The sequence below is a fragment of the Leucoraja erinacea genome, chromosome 1 (genome assembly GCF_028641065.1).
Source record: "Leucoraja erinacea ecotype New England chromosome 1, Leri_hhj_1, whole genome shotgun sequence".
In the NCBI taxonomy this organism is placed as follows: domain Eukaryota; kingdom Metazoa; phylum Chordata; class Chondrichthyes; order Rajiformes; family Rajidae; genus Leucoraja; species Leucoraja erinaceus.
Genome location: NC_073377.1, coordinates 83844536 through 83871883, shown reverse-complemented (window position 1 = coordinate 83871883; position 27348 = coordinate 83844536). Strand labels below are relative to the sequence as shown.

Sequence of the window (27348 nt, the reverse complement as noted above, 5' to 3'; positions counted from 1 at the left end):
TTCCTCTTCACCCTGTATACTGCAGACTTTAAATACAAGTCTGACACATGCCACATTCAGAAATATTCTGATGGCACAGCGATTGTGGCATGTGTAAGGAACGGACATGAGGAGGAATACAGGGACTTGACCAGTGCTTTCTGTGTCTGGAGTAAAGAGAACTCTCATCCTGAATTCAATCAAGACAAAAGAGATGGTTGTTAACTTTGACAGGTCCAAGCTCCCCCTTCAGCCAGTTAACACTGCAGGGGTGGACATTGAGGTGGTGCAGACATATAAATATCTGGGAGTGCACCTTGATAACAAACTGGACTGGTCTGTCAACACCGATGTCCTCTACAAAAAAGGACAGAGCAATCTCTTTTTCCTCAGAAGGCTCAGATCGTTCAATGTGTGCAATGAAATGCTGTACTTGTTTTACCATACTGTTGTTGCAAGTGTCATCTTCTACGCTGTTGTCTGCTGTGGTAACAACATCACTGATAAAAACAGCAAGAAGCTGGACAAGCTGGTGAAATGAGCTAGCTCAGTGCTGGGGGGGAGAGTGGACTCTGTGGTGGCTGTGCTTGAGAGGTGTACGAGGAGCAAGGTACAGGTCATCCTCGACAACTCCGGGCACCCCCTCCATGAAACTCTGGAGAATCAGAGGAGCACACGGAACAACAACCGGCTCCTCTCCCTGAGCTGTAGAACAGAGCGGTTCAGGAGATCCTTCACCGCTGCAGCCATTGGGGATGCTTTGCACTTTTAATTGTTATTTATTGGGTTCTTTGTAAGTATTTATTGCTTTTATGTATTGTCCGTATTTTATGTATTGTCTGCTTTATGTTCTGACTGTGTTGGCTACTGGACATCTGAATTTCCCTGAGGGGATTAATAAAGTAATTAATAAAGTAAGTATCTATTCATCTATCCATCTATTCATCTATCCATCTATCTATTTGACAATGTCCTCAAGTTCCATTTTCAGCACAATGCCATCCCAACAACACATGCCTTGTATTAAGTTTAATCACAACTTTCAAATGAAAATTAAATTGAATATCGTAAAAATGAAATAGTGGTGCGACCTTTTGAAAATTAGTTTCACTGTTAAAATAAGAAAATACTCTTGGGATAAACCCAAAGTCCATATAATTCCCTTGCTATACACTATTATGCATACATTGGAATAGAAAATCTATCACTATGGTAGATTCCTTTGAAAGTAATAGAATGGATTTGTGATGAGAGGAAGGTTGGTACATCTGGCAATGATACTAATACATGATTAAAGCACTCACCCCTGCGATCTTGGAGGAGAAGTTAGTAATATCCCCATTGCGAGGCTTAGCACCAAATAAAAATCAAGTGGAATGACCTGAACCCAGCACAAAATGGAGGAAATGTTCTTGCAGCAAGTTAAGTAATTCCCCCAGAATTGAATGGAACTAATATTGTCAAAAGTTTCAGACATAAAAGTAATCGAAAGCTATTAAAATTATTTTTAAATTTTAGTTGAACATACTTCAATATATTTAAAAACACAATTGAACACTTTAAAACACACTTTCAAAATTAACAAATACTCACCTGGTTCTCTCACAATTCTCCTTTATTCCAATCCACATGGCTGCTCTCTGCACCTCCTCTGACTTGCTGCAGCATTGAAACCCCCATGCAGGTTGCAGCATTTCACTCTCTTGCTGAGCTCTAAGAATTGAAGGTAACTGCTGACCAGTTTTGAATTGTTGACAGCAGCTTTGGGATCTGCATGGAAATCTCAAGGCTGCTGCCAATTATAACCCTGCTGAAAGGTTTGCCATCAATATCACACAAAATGTGGACCATTATTTTTTCCATGCAAAATAATCTCCCTTTTACATAGAATCCCATTTGGAACTTACTGCACTGAATAAAGTTAGAGAACCCAGTAAGTGTATGCCTGTTTTTAATACCTCACATCTTTGTAATAAATTGGTCGTTTGTGAAAAAAAGTGAAAGAATAGAAATCCCAAGTCTTTTCACAATCTTGTTCATTGTTCAGATTGAGCATTTGCTGAACAATTTAAATGGGAAATTTCACAGACTATTCATAATTTATAACCAAGTGTGAAACTGCCTACATGTCATTTCGAAAGAAAAAAAAGTAAATGTACTTGGCATCCATGTCACAGACCACGGCGTGTTTAATGTAATTGCTTATCAGTTCACATGCAATGAAAATCAAGTGAGCAGACAAAATAAATGCCGAATGTGAACAATCATGCCAACACTATATCAGATCCATATTCCGGCTAATCATGGCTTCCTTACTTAAAACTCACTTAGCTTTTTGAAGTGCTAAAGTAAATGTAATGCTTTTGGTCACAACCAAGAAGGCACGCCAACACCTCTATGTCTGCTGAGGAAATTTGGCATATCTCCAACGACTCTTACAAACATCTACAAATGCACTGTAGAAAGCATACTGTTGGGTTACATCACAGCTTATTTGGGAACAGCTCTGTCCAAGAGAGTTGCAGAATTGCAGAGAGTTGTGGGTGTAGCCAAGTCTGTCACACAGGTCCCGTCTCCCCACTATCGACCCCACCAGGTGAAGCAGGTGCCAGGAGCCTACTCCAAGAATACCAGAAAATAGGAGCACCTTCCCTTCCATTCAATGTCTTTGTCAGAAGGCTCAGAAATGGAAAGGACTCGAATGCAGGCTCACCGAAAGGTACTGAAGAAAACCCCAAATCTGAACCCGAATGGAACCGAAAGATAGACCTAGAATGCAGAACTGATTAGTCGGCACCCAATTGGATGATCTTAGGTATTTATACCAAGTGATAGATTAGGGGAGCAGATTAGATGCAGGTGTGACTCCTAAAAGCTCAGGGGAGGAGTGTGGAGTCTCAAATGTCTGGAGGATTGGCAAATGTGACAATCCTCATGGACCCAGATCTCAAATTGCCCTCTGTGTCAATTCCCCGTAATCCTCAACTCCTCACCTTTCAGTACATTCTACAACCCACCCAGGTGGAAACACCCAGCTCCTTATCAGACAAATTAAAACTTTGCTTCTTTGTAGTTCATTGATTAAGGCATAAAAAAGTGAGTCCACCTCCCAGCTTTATGTTGGATCATTTTCAGATATCTATCAGGTGATCTGTTCTAACAGCCAAGAACTCTTCAAGGTTCAGAAAAACAGCTCAAGGAGACAAACTGCGGCAATAGAGCGGAGGATACAATTACTTCCACTAGTGCAAGAGAAGCTTTGTCAGCTCACAGCAGATAAACATCCTTTGGAGTGATTAACTTATGGCTTGATATTGTGATAGAAACAAAATATTTCACATGCTCTTCTTTCATGGGTCTTGTATCAAAGATTTGGCCCCGCTGACAACTTCAATATTTTCCGCCCCATCCAAATGATCCAGAAACAAACCAGCACCTCGCCCATCTCCTCGAGGCATGAAGCGTGGGTGGCAATGTGAACTCTCAATATGGAAACTTTAAAACAACAGCACAATCCAATGACCAGATTCCTACTAGAACAATTGAAGGAACAGGTCCTTCAGCGCACTTTATCTGTGCCGAACATGGTGCCAAATTAAACTAATCTCCTCTGCCTGCATGTGATCGATGTCTCCTCATTCCCTGAATATCCATATGCCTGATCGACTAAGCCTTTTAAATGCCTCTATCAAAACTGCCTCCACCGTCACCCTAGCAGCGCATTCCAAGCACCTACCAGCCTCTGTGTAAAGAAATTGGCCCTGCACATCTCCTTTAAATGTCGCCTCCCTCACTTTAAAGCTATTCCCTTTTGCACTTAATGTTATATGCTTCTGACAAGAGAGAACATTACAAAAAAATCTACCAAAATCCAATGGAGAGGTGCAATAAAATACACATCTTGGGCTCTACTTTGAAGTAAAGGTTACAACCTCCCTTGAAACAACTCTCTTCAGGAAGGCTGGAAGTGTGAGACTGTAAATGGTCCAGTTCCCGGGAGAGATGTGCCTTCCTATTTGTTCGCAATGCCTCCTATTTGATTATAAGTTGCTCAAATCGTTACCCTATCAGTTGAAATAGAGGTCAAAAGTTTCCTGTGAAGGGAAAGCTGCCGTACGTATGCTCCAACTCGATAAAACACGATCCAGTCATGTCTATTGGAGAAACACAATATTTGCAATCCCATAATCTGTCCTGTTACAAGGTGTGGCGCAGCTTGTAGAGTTGCTGTCTCAAAGCCCCAGAGTCCCTGGTTCAATCCTGACCGCCAGAACGCCCCATGTGGAACCCAAATGTGGATTCAGAATTATTGCACTGCAGAAAATTATAACACTGAATGAGGCCATTTAGCCATCTTTTCATGCTACTCCAGCCTAATCCTATCTTCCAGCTCCTGGCCCATAAAATATGACTTTATGCAAATTCTCTCAGAACGGTTTCAAATAATTTTTAAAAACAGGAAAGCTACTTATAGAAATGCAAACTGGTATTCATTAACAACTGAATACAGTATATGTTCCATTAGTTTAACTATTGGTGGTGTTAAGGTGAACAGAAAAAATATTTGATGAAACGGAACTGTATGTACAGCCCCTTGAATTATACCATTCAACAAAATGAGGTGATTTTATTCTGATAATAGCTACCAGTTCTGAATTCTATTTAATTTGATTTTCGTTAAATTTAGTATCCTGGGTGAATCACTGGGTGGGCTTGTAGTAATCTATTGCATTATTATGGATAACAAGTCTTCTTTTTACTGTTATTAAAGTTGTTGTATGTTCAGGCTTCCTAGGACTGTAAAATTCCATGTGTAATCTACCAACTAGTGTCAAAGAGTCATAGAGTGATACAGTGTGGAAACAGGCCCTTTGGCCCAATTCGCCCACACCAAGATGCCGAACGGACATCACGTCAAAAAGCCAAGACGGTGAATGGACATGACCGCGAATGGACAGGACGGCGAATGGACACGACACCGATAGGAAATGACGTCGAACGGACATGAAGCCGAAATGATAAATAGGTATGAAACACTTTAAATAATCTATATTTGCTGCAAGAATTGTTGTTCCTTGTCACGTTTTTAAATTGTTGTACCTTGTACGTTTCTGGGAACGGGATTGGTTTGACACCTTGTCAGTCATCGACAAAGGTCAGTGATTGGTCCAGACTCCCACGTCCACCACACCACTACCTCTGTGGCAATTGCAGCAGCTTGGAGTCACTGCCACCATTTTACAAACGCAAGCTCAAGCTCCACCCCCACCCTCCCATCTCCCCCCGGCCAGTGATGTGATGGACGCGGGGGTCTGGACCAATCGCTGACCTTTGTCGATGACTGACAAGATGTTGGACCAATCCCGTCCCCGGAGACGTATTGTCTGTTCGATGTCATGGCTTTTCGACGTCATTTCTGTTCGGCATCTTGTCCGTTCGGCTTCGTATCCTTTCGGTGTCATGTCTGTTTGACTTCGTATCCTTTAGACGTTGTGTCAGTTCGATATCTTGGCTTTTCGGCGTGATGTACGTTCGGCATCTTGGCTTCGGCTTCTTGGCTTCGGCTTCTCGTCCTTCGACGTCCTGTCCACACAGGGGTCTCACCAACGTCTTATACAACTGCAACATGACCTCCCAACTTCTATACTCATGACTGATGAAAACCAAAGTGCCAAAAGCCTTTTTGACCACCTTATCTACCTGCGACTCGACCTTCAAGGAACCATCCACATGTACTCCTAGATTCCTCTGCTCTACAACACTATCCAGAGGCCTACCATTTAATGTGTAGGTCCTGCCCTTGTTCGACATCCCAAAATGCAACACCTCACACTTCTTTGTATTAAATTCCATCAATCATTCCTCCGCCCACCTGGCCAATCGATCTAGATCCTGCTGCAATCGTTCATAACCATCCTCACTATCTGCAAAACCACTAACTTTTGTATCAACAAACTTGCTAATTTTGCCCTGTATGTTCTCATTCAAATCATTGATGTAGATGACAAACAGTAACGGGCCCATCACCAAACACTGAGGCATACCACTCGTCACAGGCCTCCAATCTGAGAAGGAATCTTCCACCATCACCCTCTGCTTCTTTCCATGGAGCCAATTTGCTATCCATTCGGCTATCTCTCCCTGGATCCCCTGCGATCTAACTTTCCAGAGCAGCCTACCATGCAGAACCTTGTTGAACGCTTTACAAGATGTGTTATAGAGTGAATGAACCACCCTGCTGCCACAACAATGTTGTCATTTTCATCCCCATCCAGCCAGCTGAGGAATGACAACAGGTTTAAATAGTATGGATGCTTTTTAGGATACCAGACGTATTACTGATAATTTATTGTCTATTTGATTATTCTATATTTATTTCTTGTTTTATTGTGTAAATAGGTCAGTAAAGTTGCAGCAAGTAAGAATGTTATTGTTCTGTTCTGGTGCACGAGACAATTAAACCTTCTGACTCCTTGATTTATAGTTGCAATGGATTCAACTATTCCATTTGAGCTTGAGAGTTGAAGGCTCAACTAAAAGGTGCTTATATGGTTAACAACCTGCCTTAACTATGTGATCTATTATAATTGATAATATTACAGATACCACAATTTAGGGTTTTTTTGTTTTAGTTTTTAAAATGCAGCGCCTGTGGCCCATTGCAACCACAGCGATCCCGGCACACCCACACTATCCCACACATGCACTAGGTAAATTGCAACCACAGCGATCCCCGCACACCAACACTACCCTACACATGCACTAGGTAAATTGCAACCACAGCGATCCCGGCACACCAACACTCCCGGCACACCAACACTACCCTACACATGCACTAGGTAAACTGCAACCACAGTGATCCCCGCACACCAACACTACCCTACACATGCACTAGGTAAATTGCAACCACAGCGATCCCGGCACACCAACACTACCCTACACATGCACTAGGTAAATTGCAACCACAGCGATCCCGGCACACCAACACTACCCTACACATGCACTAGGTAAATTGCAACCACAGCGATCCCGGCACACCAACACTACCCCACACATGCACTAGGTAAATTGCAACCACAGCGATCCCGGCACACCAACACTACCCTACACATGCACTAGGTAAATTGCAACCACAGCGATCCCGGCACACCAACACTACCCTACACATGCACTAGGTAAATTGCAACCACAGCGATCCCGGCACACCAACACTACCCTACACATGCACTAGGTAAATTGCAACCACAGCGATCCCGGCACACCAACACTATCCCACACATGCACTAGGCACAATTTACAATTTTACCAAAGCCTATTAACCTATAAACCTGTATGTCTTTGGAGAATGGGAGGAAACCAGAGATCCCGGAGAAAACCCATGCAGATCACGGGGAGGACGTACAGACAGTACCCATAATCAGGATCGAACCCGGTTCTCTGGCGTTGTTAGGCAACAACTCTACCGCTGCGCCACTATGCCACCCTTTCTTAAAACTCAAGTCAAGTCAAGTCAAGTCAAGAGAGTTTATTGTCATGTGTCCCTGATAGGGCAATGAAATTCTTGCTTGCTGCAGCACAACAGAATATTGTAGGCATAGATACAGATCAGATCAGTGTGTCCATATACTATGGAATATATATATACACACATAAATAAACAGATAAAATGCAATAAGCTGTTATAGTTCAGAGTTTGTTTGAAGTTGTGTTTAATAGCCTGATGGCTGTGGGGAAGAACCTGTTCCTGAACCTGGATGTTGCAGATTTCAGGCTCCTGTACCTTCTACCTGATGGCAGCGGAGAGATGAGTGTGTGGCCAGGATGGTGTGGGTCCTTGGTGATGCTGGCAGACTTTTTGTGGCAGCGACTGCGATAGATCCCCTCGATGGTAGGGAGGTCAGTGCCGATGATGGACTGGGCAGTGTTTACAACATTTTTGCAGCCTTTTCCGCTCCTGGACGCTCAGGTTGCCGAACCAAGCCACGATGCAACCGGTCAGCATGCTCTCTACTGTGCACCTGTAGACATTCGAGAGAGTCCTCCTTGACAGACCGACTCTCCGTAATCTTCTCAGGAAGTGGAGGCGCTGATGTGCTTTCTTTATGATTGCATCAGTGTGCTGGGACCTGGAGAGATCTTCGGAAATATACAAGCCCAGGAATTTGAAGTTCTTGACACTTTCCACCATCAACCCGTTGATATAAATGGGATTGTGGGTTCCCATCCTACTCCTTCCAAAGTCCACAATCAGATCCTTGATTTTGCTGGTGTTGAGGGCCAGGTTATTGTGCTGGCACCTTTTGGTCAATCGGTTGATCTCACTTCTATACTCTGGCTCATCACCCTCAGTGATTCGTCCCACAACAGTGGTGTCGTCGGTGAACTTGATGATGGAGTTCGCACTATGTCCGCCTACGCAGTCATGAGTATAGAGTGACTACAGCAGGGGGCTGAGCATGCTCCCGTGCTGATTGTTATCAAGGATGACACATTTCCACCAATACGGACAGACTGTGGTCTGTGGATGAGGAAATCGAGGATCCAATTGCAGAGGGATGCACAGAGACCCAGTTCTGAGAGCTTGGTAACCGGCTTGGACGGGATGATGGTATTAAATGCTGAGCGGTAGTCAATGAATAACAGCCTGAAATATGAGTTTTTGTTGTCCAAGTAGTCCAGTGCGGAGTGGAGAGCCAGTGAGGTCGCATCCACCGTAGATCTGTTGTGGCGGTAAGCGAACTGCAGTGGGTCCAGGTTTTTGTTGAGGTGTGAGTTGATTTGCGCCATGATCAACTTCTCAAAGTACTTCATCACCACAGACGTTTGTGCCACTGGTCGATAGTCATTGAGGCACGTCACCTTACTCTTCTTGGGCACTGGTATTATTGATGCCCTTTTAAAGCAGGTGGGAACTTTACACCTCAGAATTGAGAGGTTGAAAATGTCCGTAAAAACTCCAGCCAGTTGGCCGCACCCGGGTATATCATCAAGTCCAGGTGCTTTCCGATGGTTCACCCCTCTGAAGGATCTTCTGACGTCGGCCTCTGTGACTGACCGAAATACCATCACGGCGAATGGGGGCTCGGGAAAGCACATCAGTGTTCTCCCTATCAACGTGTGCGTAAAACGCATTGAGCTCGTCAGGGCGTGATGCTTCGCTGACATTTGAGCAGCCTCATGATTTCGCTTTGTAGGAGGTGATTGCATTCAAGCCCTGCCACAGTTGCCGAACATCCGCCTCATCCTCCAGCTTGGAGCAGATCACTTTTGGCCTTTTTGATGGCCTTACCAAGGTCGTATCTGGACTTCTTGTAGACCTCTGTATCTCCAGACCTGAATGTCCGGGATCTGGTCTTCAGAAGAATGCGGATCTCATGGTTCATCCAAGTCTTCTGGTTAGGAAACACTCGGAAGGTTTTTGTTAGGATGCAGTCCTCCACATCTTTCTTTATGAAGTCTGTTGTGACTGTAGCGTATTCATTCAGGTCCGTTGCATATGTGGGTGGCGCGATGGACGTTGCAGCGGCCTCTGCCGTCCGTCTGCCTTTTTTAATTTTTTTTGTCCTGTTGAGTGTAGTTTGTAGTGGGTTTTTTAAAAAAAAATGTAATTAAAAAAAAATTGTTTTTAACTGTGTATGCGTGGGGGGTGGTGGAAACTTTTAAATCTCTTCCCTGTACAGGGGACCCAACTTTTTCCCTGTCGGGTCTCCATTGTCATTGGGGCCTAGCACCGTGGAGCGGCCTCCAACCGGAACGATCTGGGACTCCAGTCGCGGAGCCTGCGGACCTACGATCGTGGAGCTGGCCGGCTTCAGAGCGCGGAGAGCTGCGGTGGTGCGCGGCTGCGGCCCGACTTCAGAGCTTCGGAGGCTCCAGCCGCAGGCCCTGTGGACGGTAACATTGGGAGCTCGCGGGTCCCTGGTGGGGAGACCGCTTTTCGGAGTTCCCGCAACGGCAACTTCTCCCGCCCGAATTGTGGGGTTGAAAATGACCTGGAGTGGGGCCTTACATCGCCCGGCGCGGATTTAATGGCCGCGGGACTTTGCTAACGCTCGCCACAGGTTCCAACATCAAGACCCGGAGCGCGGCCTTGCATTGCCCGGCGCGACCTTGATGGCCGCGGGACTTACCATCGCCCGCCGGGGGCTTTGACATCGGGAGAAGAATGGAGAGCAGAGGAGAGACAAGAATTTACCTTCCATCATTTTGAGGAGGAGATTCACTGTGATGGATGTCTGTGTAAATTGTGTCGGTGTGTGTCTTGGTTCTTTTCTTTTTGTTGTATGGCTGCAGAAACCAAATTTCGTTTGAACTTCATTTGAGGTTCAAATGACAATAAACGGTATTGTATTGTGTATTGTAAGTCCCTGAACATTGCCCAGTCTACAGACTCCAATCAGTCTTGGAGCAGTTCCTCTGCCCCCCCCCAACTCCCCCGACCAGCTCTGTACAGTCCTCACATCTGGGGGTGCGCTCTTCAATTGCTGCCTGTAGGCAGGAAGAAGCAGTATGGTCGGATTTACCAAAGTGAGGGCGAGGGATAGAGTGATAGGCATCCTTGATGGTGGTGTAGCAATAGTCGAGGGTGTTTGGTCCTCTAGTGCTGCAGGAGACATGTTGGTGGAAGTTAGGGAGCGATTTTTTAAGGTTGGCTTTGTTGAAGTCCCCGGCTACGGTGGTAAATGCCTCTGGGTAAACTGTCTGATGTTTGTTGACCAAGGCGTGCAGCTCCTCCAGTGCCAGACGGACGTCTGCCTGAGGTGTGATGTAGACCGCGGTCAGGATGATGGAGGAGAATTCCCTCGGTAGGTAGAAGGAACGGCACTTCACCGCCAGATGTTCGAGGTGTGGAGAGCAGGAGTTGGAAAGGGTTGCCACGTCTGAGCACCACGCAGAGTTGACCATGAGGCAGACGCCTCCTCCTCTCCCTTTCCCAGATGCCTGCGTGTGGATGGAGAACCCTTCAGGCTGGACCGCTGAGTCTGGGGAGCTGGGGGTGAACCATGTCTCTGTGAAACAGTACACAGAGCATTCCCTCAGCTCCCTTTGGTAAAGCAGCCTTGCCCTTAAGTCCTCCACTTTGTTTTCTAGTGACTGTACATTGGCCAGTAGGATAGTAGGGAGAGGGGGCCGAAGTCCCCTCCACTTCAGTCCTACTTGTAGTTCTGCCCGACGGCCACGTTTCCATACTCCATGAAGCCCTCCTCGGTGTTTAAAGGTACAGTACTTGGGAGTCTCCGCGAGGTCAGGGATTCCCCTGAGATCATGAATTCCCTTAGTCGGCCTCTAGCTCCGTTGTTGCTGGGAGACCCTGCCCAACGGGCTCGATTCCGGACTCCATGAAGGCCTCCCCGGTGTTTACAGGTACAGTACTTACTGTACCTGCGTGCCACCGCGAAGTCGGGGATTCCCCTCCATTCGATTTGAAGTTGTGCCGCTGGCAACATGCCGCAGGTAGGCGCCATCTTAGATGTTTGGAAAATCGGAACAAATTGTGGTTTCTGCAAGGTTAACAGTCAAGTAGGACATATCCTAGGAAGTTGAGGCATTCTTCAGTTCATTGGATGCTCCTAATCGCTAAATGACTTCCACATCAACAACAGTGTGTGCCAATGAACCCAGCAATTGATATGTAAGCTGTAAATCCAGCACTAATGACTCATTCAATGTGAGGAAATACTAATCACAAACGTGAAAAGTGGAACATTACACACATGACGGATTACTCCAATGGTGATCTCACACGCACTAATTCTTGAAAGTAATTGAGAGGCTGAGAATATGGGTTTCTGGGGTGGAAGGTGCTGGTGACGGTAAGGTATAGGCTGAAGTGTAGCCCAGCAGAAGATCCCCTGAATTGGAGGAGCTCAAACATAGAAGAAATTTGCCCTTTCACTTTTCTACCGGATCAAATGCATCAAATTTGTATTTAAGGAACTCTTTTACGTTTAGAACTAAATAAACTCTTTTCCTCTTCTGAATTTATCAGATTTGATTCCACATTATTTATTTCCAAAAATATGAAATGCAACCTCAAATGAAAGAATGATTTCTATTAATCATTTCTGTATGTGGTCAAGTCTGAGATTTATTTTTAAATATCAGCTGCATATTCTAACTCTGTATAGCATTTAATCAATTAAGTTTAGATAGTCTGTATCAAATAGGGACACTGTGGAATCTATTTAAATGGAATCATGTTTGAGAAGAGGGATGTGAACTTGGCAAATGGATACATAATATTGAACATTATTTGTGGTGAATACTGGAAAGGTTTATGACAAATTAATGTCTACTTCATTACCTGACTATCCGAGTTTAACTTACTAAGCCCAAGTAGGTTTACATCACCTATACGTGTGATCTCTGATACCATTTGTGATCTTTAGGCTGTCAAATTAATTTGTGAGGTATAAATCAATGCAGAAGAAACTAAGGTGTGCCTCCAGTTCGAGTGATAGGTGGTATAAATAGAAATAACTAAAGTTATAATGTTTGGACTTTACTAATGTCATTAACCTCTGATGTACACACCAGTTTTTCCTATTAAACTTTTGTCAGCAACAGACATCAATGAGAACATACTGCAGTTAATATAACACATCATTCATTTTCACAAATGTAGTCAACATTTCACCCTGTCCTTGACACTATTTTTGGAAAAGCACAACTGTGCCATTTCTTCCCTTCTTTTTCAACAAAAACAATTGATAAAGAAACCTTACTTAAGTCTTTGACATTGAAATTTTGTTTTATGTTTCTTGCAAATGCAGTCTAGCGAAGTACAGTTACTTTATCGTGTTATGAAATCATAAAGCTGTAAATGCATGTTTCAGCAGCAAATATCCCAGCACTCTACTGGTTTGTCTTTTTTACAAATTTGTTGTTCTGATTTAGATCTAAGTAAAGAGAATTAAAAGATCAATCTTTATGTTATAATATTTGATACAACTATTTTGCAAGGCATACGTGTAAGCAAAGATCATAAGAAGCACATTCATATCAGTACAGTGATCTAAGCACATTTTTTCTGTGCCCAAATGTATTCTTGCAAAGTATACAAATTGATTTTCTGTAAGTTTGTTGTATAACATTTGGAAATAAATGATTAATTTATAACTAAATGTTGTACACTTTTGTGGAATAGCATATGAAACATGTTCCAGTTCATTATACTGAATAATTAAAGTATTGCTAAAAAAAGTGTGAGAAGCTTACAGTTCAATCAAGGAATCCAAGTCAATGAAGACATCCCTTGGTAAGGATCTGATTCCATTGTTGGCCAAAGAACTGAAAAGAAATAATTCATTTTAAAGCATTACTTCATTAGTTTAAATACCTTCTGAGAAATGACTAGATTTTATGTGTGACGTGTTTCTATAGACATAAGAATTCAAGAACTGTGGTGATTTGACAATAACTTGACAAGGACAACAACACTAAGACTCACAGATGGATCAAATTTTTGAGTCCTCGAAAAGCATGCCTTGATATCGACTCAATTTTCAATGAATCTGGAGACATGAAGACATTTAGTTAGTTCAAATGGTTGACCAATCTCATTTGTAAATTGATGAAGAGAATAGAAAATGCAAAACGAGAGGAACTTACAAATACTCAAGATGTGGCAGCTCAGCAAAGGCATCACTGTTTATTGATGTAACTGAATCTGAATTCAGCAGCCTGAAATAAAAACCAGCAGTGCTATTATGGAAATTATGCTGTTACATTTGTATTATGAATAATTTTCAATGCAACAGCATCCAAACAAGAAAAGCTGACAGATTTAATTTATATAACGCCCTATCCACTTACGCATAGCCCCCAACTCGCACGTGTGTCTAGAGGGGGGGGGGGGGGGGGGGGGGGGGGGGGAGAGAGTGAGAGCAGAGAGAGTATGGGGAGACAGAGAGAAAGGGGCAGAGACAGAAGGGCAAGAGACAGAGGGAGAGTGGGTGGAGGGGAGGAGGAGAGGGAGGGTGGGTGAGGGTGGGGGAGGAGGGGTGAGAAAGATGGGAGGAGAGAGAGGGAGAAAGGGAGAGAGGAGGGCTGAGAGGGGGTAAGGGAAGGGGGAATGGGGGAGAAGGGAGGGTGGGGAGGGGATGCGGGGGAGGGAAGGGAGTAGGGGGGAGGTGGAGGGGAGGAGTGAGGGCAGGAGGGTGTTGACGTAACTCGGCCTCATGACGCCCGCAGCCGTTGATAACTGCCAGCTGACAACAGCCCTTTAAAGCTGCTAACGCAAGGCGTGTTTGCCCAGGAGCGAGTGTTCACAGTAAAGAAGCACTGGCTTCTGACTCTATGAAACCCACAGCTGGAATGAGCGCGCAGGGCATGGAAGGGGCGCGCAGGCGGGTGGGGCTTTGTGAGCTGCGCCAGCTGTGAGGAGAAAGTTCAGCAGAACTTATGAGGAGAAGTTCAGTGCATGAGGAGACGCTGCCCTGAGATCTGTTAAACAAAGCTATAGCGGAATGCAGCTGTAGAATCTTTGTTCTGCAGAACTTTATCGATTTTTCTGCACCTTTAATCCACAGCCGTGGGGGGGCGGGGCCAGGACGCAGGTGGGCCTGGATTGATGGGCATGTGGGCATTGTGACGTCAGCAGCTGGTGAGCGGCGTTTATATTTTAAAAATTGAGTTTTGTGAACAATTTTGTTAAAAATGTGGGAAAATAATTGACCAAGGAGTGGATTTCTGCACTCATGTTAATTCACTACCGAAATTTGTAAAGATCTGCGCTTTTTTGCATCGTTTCAAAGGAAGACACACACACACACACAGGCAACACACACACACACACACACACACACACACACACACACACACACACACACACACACACACACACACACACACACACACACACACACACACACACACACACACACACACACACACACACACACACACACACACACACACACACACACACACACACACATGACGTTGTGTACGTCCTGAAATGCATGTTATAATTGAACTACAGACGCTCCCCAATTATGAGGGACCTTGCGTCCGGATGGCATTAACATTGAATTCTCCCATTTTTGCTAGCCCTTGCTGTCTCCTCCCCTTCCTTAACCCTCTAGCTGTCTCCTCCCACCCTCCCATCCGCCCGCCCTCGGGCTCCTCCTCCTCCCCTTTTCCTTCGTTCTCCCCCATCCCCTATCAGTCTGAAGAAGGGTTTCGGCCCGAAACTTCGCCTATTTCCTTCGCTCCATAGATGCTGCTGCACCCGCTGAGTTTCTCCAGCAATTTTGTGTACCTTCCAACAGAAGAAAGATGATTTGGGTTCAGAAAGTTTTAATATTACATGGGACTATGATTAATGCAAAGCAAATCATTTTGGGAATAGCTTGAAGAAAGTCACCAACATAAAATCCAATTGAAGTCCAATGATGAAGAGCTATGGCATTTATGTGAAAAGGGTTTACTGTTGGTTGCATTAACGGGTTGTGAATCCACCTCAAAGAAATATGAATGCAGGAACCCCTACACTTACATAAGGCTGAGATAGGTAGATTTGTGCCAAAATCAAGGAAGGTGGTGACTGGGCGGTGTAGAGCCTAATGATCAGATCATTAATGCCAGAACAGTGTTGTGGGGCACAAAGTGCTGGAGTAACTCAGCGGGTCAAGCAACACCTCTGGAGAAATAGGATGGGTGATGTTTCAGGCTGCAACCCTTCTTCAGACCTGAAACATCACCCGTCTTTTTTCTCCAGAGATACTGCCTGACCCTCTGAGTTACTCCAGCACTTTGTGTCTATCTTCAGTATAAACCAGCATCTGCAGTTCCTTCCTACACAGTGTTGAGGGGCATGTGGCCTACTGTTGTTCCTAATTCTTATAAAAAATTACTTAACAATTCACATAAATTTAGAAACTCACACTTTATGTCAATTGTTTGTTTTCCAAAATTCTTTGTTGCATTTTCATTTTTATGATTTGTATATTGTTTATACTGTAAGTGATACTTTTATTTTACTCCTATTTATTCTGTTTTATTCTCTAATAAAGATAGAAGTTTGAATTAAAAATCCATCATGTCCCATTTGATGTTTGATGTGGATCAGCAACATGCTACAATAATACACTGTGCCAATAGCATACTTGAATTTGACAGAACACACAAAGCATTTCAGAAAGATTGAAACACTGTTCTGCCAGCAGCAAAGATTGGTGAACTCTGAGCTTTTACTAATATTGATTGCATTTAAGAATTACAGCCAAAACCCGACTCCATTGTGTGTGCTGGTGCCTGAAGTCATTTCTGGAAACTGCAAAAAAAAATGAAATGGTATTTGTTGAGGTGGCGATAAACATTTAGTTGAGCATTGAAAGATATATAGTTCTGTGTTTTTTTTAATTGATATAGATATATAATTCATGTTCTAGTACTCTGTAAAAAGATCATTGCTACAATATCCATCAGTAAATAATGATGAAAACTACCCCTCTGACAGTTCTGCATTTTTAGTGCTATAAGATTAGGATAGCATCAATTGCATTTGGTTCCCTGCAAAAAAAAAAAAAAGAATTTAAATAAGTGACACTATTTTTGCAATTGAAGTTAACACTGAACCAAGTACCGAGATGAGGAAAACATTTTTCACACAGAGAGTGGTGAATTTCTGGAATTCTCTGCCACAGAAGGTAATTGAGGCCAGTTCATTGGCTATATTTAAGAGAGAGTTAGATGTGGCTCTTGTGGCTAAAGGGATCAGGGGGTATGGAGAGAAGGCAGGTACAGGATACGGAGTTGGATGATCAGCCATGATCATATCGAATGGAGGTGCTGGCTCGAAGGGCCGAATGGCCTACTCCTACTCCTGCACCTACTTTCTATGTTTCTATTCTTCTATGAACAGAAAATAAGGTCATGTGATGGGAGTGGAATTAGGCCATTCGGTCCATCAAGTCTCCTCCACCATTCAATCATGGCTGATCTAAATCTCCCTCCAAACCACATTCTCCTGCCTTCTCCTCATAACCTCCGACACCTGTACTAATCAAGAATCTATCTATCTCTGCCTTAAAAAAACTTTTCTTTAAAAAAAGATGTTCCTACCAGGTACACAACAATGCTGGAGAAACTCAGCGGGTGCAGCAGCATCTATGGAGCGAAGGAAATAGGCGACGTTTCGGGCCGAAACCCTTCTTCAGACTGATGGAACTCCTTCGCTCCATAGATGCTGCTGCACCCGCTGAGTTTCTCCAGCATTTTTGTGTACCTTCGATCTTCCAGCATCTGCAGTTCCTTCTTGAACACTGTTCCTACCAGGTATTGTGTTCTATCATTAGAAGTAAAATCAAAATGTTTTACTGCCCTTATCATTCTGATGGTGAAACAATTTAATGCTTCAATAATGAGGCCTGTTTTTATGAATCAAAAGTGGATTAATGGAATAGAAGTTGCCCTTAACTTTGAAGAATATATATGGAATAACTCTGGGCCTTCTGACAGCAGTACATAACTCCAGAGACATATAGCACAAAACTCTCTCTAAATCAGTAACTCCTCTGACAGTGGACACAAAATGCTGGAGTAACTCAGTGGGACAGGCAGCATCTCTGGAGAGAATGGGTGATGTTCCGGGTCGAGACCCTTCTTCAGACTGATGTCAGGGGAGTGGGCGGAACAGAGATAGAATGTAGCTGGAGATGGTCAGACTGGTGGGAGAACTGGGAAGGGGGATGGGATGGAGAGAGAGGCAAAGCAATGGCTATTTGAAGTTAGAGAAGTCAATGTTCATACCGCTGGGGTGTATGCTACCCAAGCGAAATACATGTATGAGGTGCTGTTCCACCAATTTGCACTGGGCCTCACTCTGTCAATGGAGGAGGCCCAGGTCAGAAAGGTCAGATTGGGAATGGGCGAGGGAGTTAAATTGCTGAGCAACTGGGAGATCAGATAGGTTAATGTGGACTGAGCGGAGGTGTTCGGCAAAACGATCGCCAAGCCTGCGCTTGGTCTCGCCTGAAAGTAGTCACATGATATTTAATATGAAATGCAATAGTAAGTGAACTTCAGAGGATGATGCAAGTTGCTGGCATGGAATACATCAGACTTTGGTTTACCTGATCGGAGAAAGATGGAAGCAGATGTTTGATATTGGAAATGGCAGTGTTTTAATTTTTGGCAGTAATATAAAAGCATTAGGCAAATATGAATTACATATCTGATATTGTGGTGTATTTCAGTCAAATACACTCAACATTAATTTTATAACAAATTCTCATTAGAAACATAGAAGTAGATAGAAGAAGTAAATAGAAGAAACATTAAGTAGACTTTGGTCTTTTGGAGTTTAGAGATACAGCGTGGAAACAGGACCCCCGGCCCACCGAGTTCCTGTCGACCTGCAATCACTCCTACACCAGCACTATCCTACACACTTGCCAACATTTCAAATGTTACTGAAACCAATTAACCTACAAACCTGTACTCTTTGGAGTTTGGGAGGAAACCGAACCAAGTATTACAGTAAAGAGAGGAAACAGAGAACATGTATTTACAATTTAATACAATTGGCAACATCTATTAAGAAGGAAGGGAAGTCACTATGATATACTTAAATTTGTTGTTGCTATTCCAAGTGCAGCAATTTATTGTTGCATTCAAGATATATAGTCATTGACAAATTCTTGGCTCACATTTAGCTCAAGACGGTCAGCATGGGTTTTTGACGGGTAAATCAGTTATGACTTGCATTGTTAAAAACACGTACAAAGACACAAAAAGTAATAAAAAGACTGCAACGTGAGTGACTTATTTCAACCGTTGTATTGAATGGATTTTTTTTAATCATTTGCACGGGATCTATTAGTTCAGAGGATACATGTATTTATAATTGTGTTACATTCCCAACCAGAAACAATGGTTGGGGGGGTGGGAAAAGAAAATTTTTGGTGAGAAGTCAGGGAACAACATACCATCGCAATGTAAATTCACCATTAGCATGGCTCAAGGATTACATTATGACAATGAGTTCTATAAACATGGTTTTGCATTCCACCACGCTAAGATGTTTGAAGCTTAGATTTAAACTACTTAGCTTTTTCTTATAGAAACGTATAAATTTACTAGACTAAGTGGGACCCGTTGGGTCCCAGTTTCACACGGGAGGGCTGGTCCCCCAATGCAATATTTCACCTCTCCACCAATTCCAATATTGCTGGCCAGTGGGGGGGGGTTTCTGGAGCGCTAGTATGGGTGTTGTGGGTCGAAGGGACTTGTTTCCAGAGGGTTAGTATGGTCATTGTGGGACAAATGGATTCTTGGGCTGGCAGCTCAGTCACTCAGGCCTGGTGGGCAGGCAGCTCAGTCACTCATGCCTGGTGGGCTGGCAGCTCAGAAACTGGCAGAAATGCTGCCCAAAACAGGTGAGAGACTCTGTGAAAGAGAAGGGAAAGAGGGTGGAGAATCAATTTTAGACATATTTCTCTTTTTTTGCAGCTCACAGCAATGAAGGAGGAAAGTCTGTCATGGCCTGGATCTCACAGGGAGCAAATGAAGGGAGGGATAAAATACTGGAATGAGGTTTAATACTTGCAGGGGAAATACTTTCTGATGGGCCAAAGGGGTTCTTCTGAGTGAAATCTCAGTGAAAGGCACTTTTTGTGGACTTTTCCTGGCCGGGCATGGACCTTTTGGGCCCAAATGCTCCTCCCGGGCTAATATGGGCATTTTGGGCAAAAGGGATTGGTTTCTCAGCTAATAGGGGCTTTGTGGGCTGAAATTTGTGGTTTCAGGCAGGCCAAACAACTCATTTCATTTCATTTCCAATTGCATTGCAGATTTTCAAGCACAGGGCAGGCCAAATAGCTCATTGCATTTTCATTTCACTCCCACTGTCATTGCAGATTCAAGCACAGGGCAGGCTCAAGCCAAAGAGCTGACTGCATTTTCACTTCATTTCCATTGCCATTGCACTTTCAAGCACATGGCAGGCTCAAGACAAACAGCTGATTGCATTTTAACTTCATTTCCATTGCCATTGCATTTTCAAGCACAAGGCAGGCCAAACAACTCATTTCATTTTCATTAAGGGCTAACAAATCATTTATTCAAGTACATTGCATACTCGCAGTGTTCTGCAGTTTCCCAGCACAGACAGAGAGTCGTGACCTCTCCCTTGCCATCTTGCAGACAGATTGAGCCAGGCCCACACTTCTCGGGTTTATAGTCCCTCCCCCTCCCACCAGAAGGGGTGTGGCCTTCATGGCAGTGATTGACAGGAGAGGGAATCTCAAGATTTTTTAAACACTAATAAGTCTTTTATTTTTCATTGATGGGAAAAATCCTCGGGGCCTGGGCAGCGGAGGAGGAATCCAGCAGTGGAGTAAGATGGCCAAAAAATCACAGCCATATGTGGTAGCGATGTTTCTAAAATCAAAGCCCAGTGCAAACAGGAAGTGGTGAAGATGAGACTTTTAATTCTATAGATAAAAGGACTGGACAAGCTAGATACAGGAAACATGTTTCCAATGATGGGGGAGTCCAGAACCAGGGGCCACAGTCTAAGAATAAAGGGGAGGTCATTTTAAACTGAGATGAGAAAAAACGTTTTCACCCAGAGACAGGTGAAATTGTGGAATTCTCTGCCACAGAAGGCAGCAGAGGCCAATTCACTGGATGAATTTAACAGAGAGTTAGATAGAGTTCTAGGGGCTAGCGGAATCAGGGGATATGGGGAAAAGGCAGGCACAGGTTACTGATTGTGGATGATCAGCCATGATCACAATGAATGGTGGTGCAGGCCTCCTGCACCGATATTCTATGTTTAAGATTTATAGATGATTTTGCTGGATATGAGTATCATAGGATATAGAGCAAAGGGAGGTATATGGAGCCAAGGTATAGATGAGCCACGCTTTAAGTTGATCAATGGAATATATTAATGGGTTTTAATAACCTGTACCAATCATATGAACCTATGTTCTCATTTAATTGTTCACCCTGATCAATGGTGCAGTCACAGGATGAGACTGTTGAATCACAAAACATCTGGGATATTAGGATGAATATAATAAATGTCTCTTAATATTCCTCGTTATTGATCTCAGTCTTCTTGTACATCCCTACTGATGAAATATGTATTGCTGCATATCTGCACTTCAAAATTATGCTGAGCAATGACTTAATTAAAATGAAAATAATGCAACCGTGGGAAAATTCAATATTTTTACAGCCAATGCTCCCTGCACATGTCCTACTTATAATCTTCTATCTATCTATCTTCTCTATATATATCTTCTATCTTCTATCTACACTATTACTAAAACTCTCACCTTGTCCTCTTCCGGTTTGCTTTTTTTTTTAATTTGCGCAAAAACCGTACCCTATATCGCTAGGATATTTTCGCCACCTTACTCATTGTTCTCCTCTGTTCCAAGTTTTGTTCCAATTGGTGGAAGATTACAAAAGTTAAGAAGGTTTAACAAATCATGAGATCAGCAGATTGGTCTTTTCGCCTGTCAGATTGTCTTCTCGCCTGTCAGTCACCATGAAGGTAACACCCACTGGAGAATAAGTCCCCGGTGGCGGGGCTGAGTCCACAAGCCGTGCAGATTGAGACTGCAAGAGTGGAGTTGGGGAAGCCACTGTGTGGAGTCGAGGAAGCCGATGTGTGGAGCTGGGAGGTTCTGTGTGGTGCTGCGGCAAATGGCCACTGAGTGGAGTCCCTCCTCCCACGCACCACTCACCCCCCCCCCCCACACACACACCCCTTCCCCCCCCCTCTCCCTCCAACCGACATACCCCCCTACCCCCACACATTCACACCCCTCCTTTACCCTTCCCTTTCGTCCCCCTTCCCCCCCCCACCCTACCCCCCCCCCACACCCCCCCCCCCCACCACCCCCCCCCCCCCCCCCCACCACCCCCACACCACCCCTCTCCCTCACACCACCCACCCACCCCCTCTCCCACACCATGGTGGAATATTGCATTGGGGAATGGGATGCATAGGGGGTCCAGTCCACCCGTGTGAGACCCACTTAGTCTAGTTCCTTTTAAAACTAACATTTAATCATGGGTAGTGGGGTGGGGGGGTGTAATGTTAATACTAATATACAAATTGTGTACAAGCAATTGTGTATATTGTTGTGTTAATAGTGTCAAAATTGGATTATTGAGGTTCGCTAATGGCTACAACCTATCAACAAGCATATTGTGGAGATGAAAGGTTAATTTGCTGGATTTAACTCTCCATTTCTTTATTTTCTTCCCTAGTTCAATAGCGTACTTTTTCCTCTACATGTTTAGTCCTGAATTCAGAGCCATCTTCTTCAATGTACTTAGACAAAGAAGATGGTCATCTTTAGTATCTTCTGCTAATTGCATTATTTTAACTTTGTTCTCTTTCATGGATGAGCTCTGATGTTATGAGCAACCATCTCTTCATCCTCAATACATTATTATCAATGATAAATGTATACATTTTGCGTTTTAGTTTATAAATTATCAATTAAGATTTGCTGTGGCAAGTTGAATTGAATTGAATTGAATACATTTTATTAGCCAAATATGTATGCATAAAAGGAATTTTCCTTGATGGACACCGTTATCACTTCTGCATTCAGATGGCTGATGCCCTGTATCCACTAAAGCTTTGGACAACTGGTTGGCAGCGGCCTCCGACCTCAAAGATAATGGGAATTACCTCAATGCATCCAAATCCTATGGATCTTACAGCGGTAGCGAGGTCAATGATCCATTCAGCCAAGAATGGTTTAAGAATTCTTGGGACGTTTCCGAGTACGAATAATATTAACTATTAAAATATTTATTGAATCGTGATTCGTCAGTGGGATTTCATTCGAACGCATTTATCTGTGGGTTCCCGCCATCCTTCATTTCACTAAGCCATCTTTGTATAAGGTACACAAAAATGCTGGAGAAACTCAGCGGGTGCAGCAGTAACTGTGACACAAAACGCTGGAGTAACTCAGCGGATTCCGACTCGAAGCGTCACTTATCCATGTTCTCCTGGGATGCTGCCCGACCCGCTGTTACTCCGGCACTTTGTGTTTTTCATTGCTGTTCTTTGTTTCTACATAACTACAAAATGATAACCGCCCTGGAATGGATCTCAAATCTGTTCATCGCGATAATGATATTCTGACTAAAGTCAATTCTAATTTTTTGAAACGGCATTTTATACATATTTTGTGACTAATGCGTATCTCATATTCACAGCTTTTAGGAGTTGCACATTGTTTTGATAATTCGGCACATTATGTTAGTCGGTTTAACAATTTTGCCAGAGGTTCGTGTTGGTTTGCCCAAGGAGAGTGTGTCGGCGTTTATCCATCCAGTCCAACGAGAAACACACACATACTCACAGAAGTTGCAAAAACGGTAAGCTTGAAAACATCCCTTCCGTTATTTCGCGGTAACTTCCATTCACCAAACTCCTACAGATAGAAGTTTAAAACAAACCGTTGGTAATGTAGATCGCCCGCGATTTGACCGCAAAGTTGACATCGATTCTCTTCAGTATTCATTTTATACACCATGTGCTTTATTTTATTCAAAGCCGCGAACAATACGACTACTTTTGTTCAGCGAAAGCCCTCGTATACTTCACCCAGTTGTGCTCAACTATCTCTTGCTAAAATATTTACGCTCTCTCAATACATCCCAACTTAATTTGTAATTTTAATATTTTGTAATCTTGGAATAAATATGAATGTTCTATTTTCTGGCTTAAAACCACAAATGTGTTAATTGAAATAAAACAATATTTTTTTAAAAATTAGATGCCAATTAAACAAATAGAGGGGGGGGGGGAGGCGGCAGCAGTTCCCCCCGCGCCTTGTGCTGCTGGGTTTTTTTGGGGGGGGGGGGGTGGTTTAGAAGAGCGAAAATTAAGAGAAAACGTTCTGCTGCCTAATTTCATAACGTTATCGCGTTGCGAAAAAATAAAACCCCTTTAAAGCGCAAAACGCCGTGGTGGATTATTCTGCACTGCTGGTCGATGCTGTACGCTGACTGCAAGGTACTGTGGAACTGAAATGATCCGCTCAGCATTCTTCTCTGTAGCGTCTTGAATGCACCAGTATTGTTTCCATGTTACACACTGCAGTAGAATATAGTTACACAATAATATAAACAATCTCTGTCGCCTGCCTTTCAATTTAAACTTTATTTCCCATGTCTGCATTCGGGTTTCGTTTGAAACAGGATTGTCCGACAGCTGAGATAATAAGGACTGTCATTTCTTTCCCAGTAATAATAAACAAAGTATATAGAGTGGTCGGTTCTGGTTACTTACAGGGACGTTACATCGCTGGCAGTAATCCTTGGGACAGATGAAGTTCCGATGCACATGATTGTATCTTTGGTGCAGCTGCATCGAGAAGGACATTTCGGTGCTTTTCCGATCACTTTACCGGATAACAAGCTAATCCCAATTACCATGGAAAGCAAGACAACGCTCCTGTCCAGAGTACACATTTTTTGGCCTTTGACGCGATCTCACACTCGGCCATTTAAAAAGGAAGATCTCACCATACACCGCCGTGCGCCTTCCTCTTTCTGCACCGTGCGCTGTTTGGGCGAAAGCGCTGACATCAGCCAGTAATTGCAGCCCAGGGTCCAATGAATTATTTATTGAATGTGCGGGCTCCCGAGAGTTTAAAAATATCCACTTGTGACAGGACGGGTCTCGTTGCCCTTGCCCGCTGCTTTACCTCATGCCCTGGGGGAGTGACTGACTGACTGTGTATTGATTTTGTGACCCGTTGTACTCCAGGGTTTATTACTACATCATTAATTTATAACTACATGTTTAAAAACTTATCTGGACCTTGTAACTATGAAAAGGAGATGTGACTGGGGTGCCCGTCAGGTTTATTTTAATTTCAGAAAATATATATTAAAATAATAGTTATATCCTCGTCAAATGAGGAATTTGCAACACAGAAAAATCCTCAAATTTCAAAATTAACTTAGAGGGTGAGCATTCGGGAATCTGAATTTGTTTTTCCTCGCTCTGTTAAAACAGGTTCCTTTTAGCAAATTTGAGGTGACCACCTCCTCCCCCGACCCCACTTCAACATGATAACAGTGATTGGCAGTTGCACCAAATTGAATCGGAAATCCCTAATCGACGAGAAAATGATAAATTGGCTCCATTTAGCCGACGAGATGGTGAATCTTTAACGCATGCGGTGATGTGATATTCTCCTGCAAGTGAGTGCAGGCACTGCTGTGTTATAGTGCCGCTATTGATCTATAGTTTAAATAAACACAATCTCTGAGTCTCCACTGTCCTCTGGGGATGGAGAATTCCAAAGCTTGCAGAAAAGAACTGCAGATGCTGGTTTAAATCGAAAGTAGACACAAAATGCTGGAGTAACTCAGCGGGTCAGGCAGCATCTCTGGAGAGAAGGAATGGGTTACGTTTCGAGACCTTTCTTCAAACTGATGTCTGAGGAGGGGAAAGGGGCGGGTCAGAGATAGAATGTAGTCGGAGAAAGTAATGCCCCTGTCCCACTTTGGAAACCTGAACGAAACATCTGGAGACTTTGCGCCCCACCCAAGGTTTCCGTGCGGTTCCCGGAGGGTTTTTTTTTTCAGTCTCTCTACCTGCTTCCACTACCTGCAACCTCCGGCAACCACCTGCAACCTCCGGGAACTGCGCGGAAACCTTGGGTGGGGCGCAGTCTCCAGAGGTTTCCGTTCAGGTTTCCTAAGTTGGCAGGGACATTACTTTCTCCAACTACATTTTATCTCTGAAGACTGGTGGGAGAACTGGGAAGGGGGAGGGGATGTAGAGAGAGGGAAAGCAAGTGCCATCTGAAGTTAGAGAAGTCAATGTTCACACCACTGGGGTGTAAGCTACCCAAGTGAAATGTGAGGCGCTGTTTCTCCAATTTGCGCTGGGCCTCACTCTGACAATGGAGGAGACCCAGGACGGAAAAGTCAGATTGGGAATGGGAGGGGGAGTTGACACCTGGAACAGTGGATACACCTCCTCCAACCTCATCTACTTATCCGCTGTTCCAGGTGTCAACTTCAATACATCGACGGGACCAAGCGTAGACTCGGCGAACATTTCGCTGAACATCTCCGCTCAGTCCATCTTAACCTACCTGATCTCCCAGTGGCTCAGCACTTCAACTCCCCCTCCCATTCCTCCATTTTCAGAGTGAGACCCAGTGCAAATTGGCGGAACAGCACCTTATATTTTGCTTTGGTAGCTTACACCCCAGCAGTATGAACATTGACTTTTCTAACTTCAGATAGCCCTTGCTTTCTCTCTCCATACCTTCCCCCTTCCCAGTTCTCCCACCAGTCTTACTATCTCTGACTACATTCTATCTCTGTCCCGCCCACTCCACTGACATCAGTCTGAAGAAGGGTCTCGACCCGAAACGTCACCCATTCCTTCTCTCCAAAGATGCTGCCTGCTCTGCTGAATTACTCCAGCATTTTGTGTCTACCTTCGATTTAAACCAGCAGTTCTTTCCTACAACCTTTAAAATTTTCCATTCCCCGAGGACTGTGGAGACTGAGAGCCTGTGCTTATTTAAACCATAGATCAATAGCGGCACAATAACACCACTGGCAGAACTACTACCTCACAGCTCCACCGATCTGACAGCTGTGTGTTTGTGTTTGCATGTCCTCCCTGCAACCACATGATTCTCTCTTCCCCCCCCAATTAATGGCTATGGTGACTTGCCCCTCATGTGCAGGTGTGCGGCGGCAGAATATGAAGGGAGTGGATGCCTATGTGGGGAGATTAAAATGGGAATAGTGTAGTATTATTCTCAATGAGTGACAATGGCAATCAGCGTGAATCCATGGGCTGAAGAATCTGTTTCCATGCTGGCTGACTGAATGATAGATTTTTGGACACTATGGGAATTAAAGGTTGCTGCGAAATGGTGCTGCAGTATCAGATCAGCCGTGATCTTAATGAATGATGATGCAGACTCGAAGGGCCATGCTCCTATTTCATTTGTTCTTCAGCAGATAAAGTAATCAAGATGTTAATTTATTACCAAAGATTTATCGGAGATATTTGATTTTCAAGATTTTTTCAGCTCTAATATTTGTTTGCTCTTCAGTAAATTTGAACATTCATTTAATAATTTACATTATTTTGCAAATATGTATCCACTTGAAAAACAACACAACTACAACAGCTTGCACAATATTGCATTATTTCAAACACTCTGAAAATAAATGTTACAAATCATAAGAATTTTAAATTAGTTTTCAGCCACAGTGCTATGCATATCCATGGACTAAAGTAAAAAAAGGTATCACTAAAATAGTAGCTTCAGTTCAAGTGTAGCTCGGCTTCAGTTTAATGATGCACAATGAATGCAAAACTGCTGCAAATAACAAAAAACT

General features: G+C 43.7%; 1 protein-coding gene across 1 annotated transcript in view; it reads right to left on the bottom strand.

Annotated features, from left to right (window-relative positions):
- lgi2a (leucine-rich repeat LGI family, member 2a) overlaps positions 1-24670 on the bottom strand; it is a 47144-nt gene extending 22474 nt beyond the window's left edge. Inside the window, 6 exon segments of the mRNA XM_055638146.1 lie at positions 13198-13269; positions 13430-13493; positions 13534-13537; positions 13587-13662; positions 23325-23396; positions 24257-24670. Of these exon segments, the coding sequence (XP_055494121.1) occupies positions 13198-13269; positions 13430-13493; positions 13534-13537; positions 13587-13662; positions 23325-23396; positions 24257-24438 (470 nt within the window). The 5' untranslated portion in view covers positions 24439-24670.
- Positions 24671-27348: the final 2678 nt, after the last annotated feature.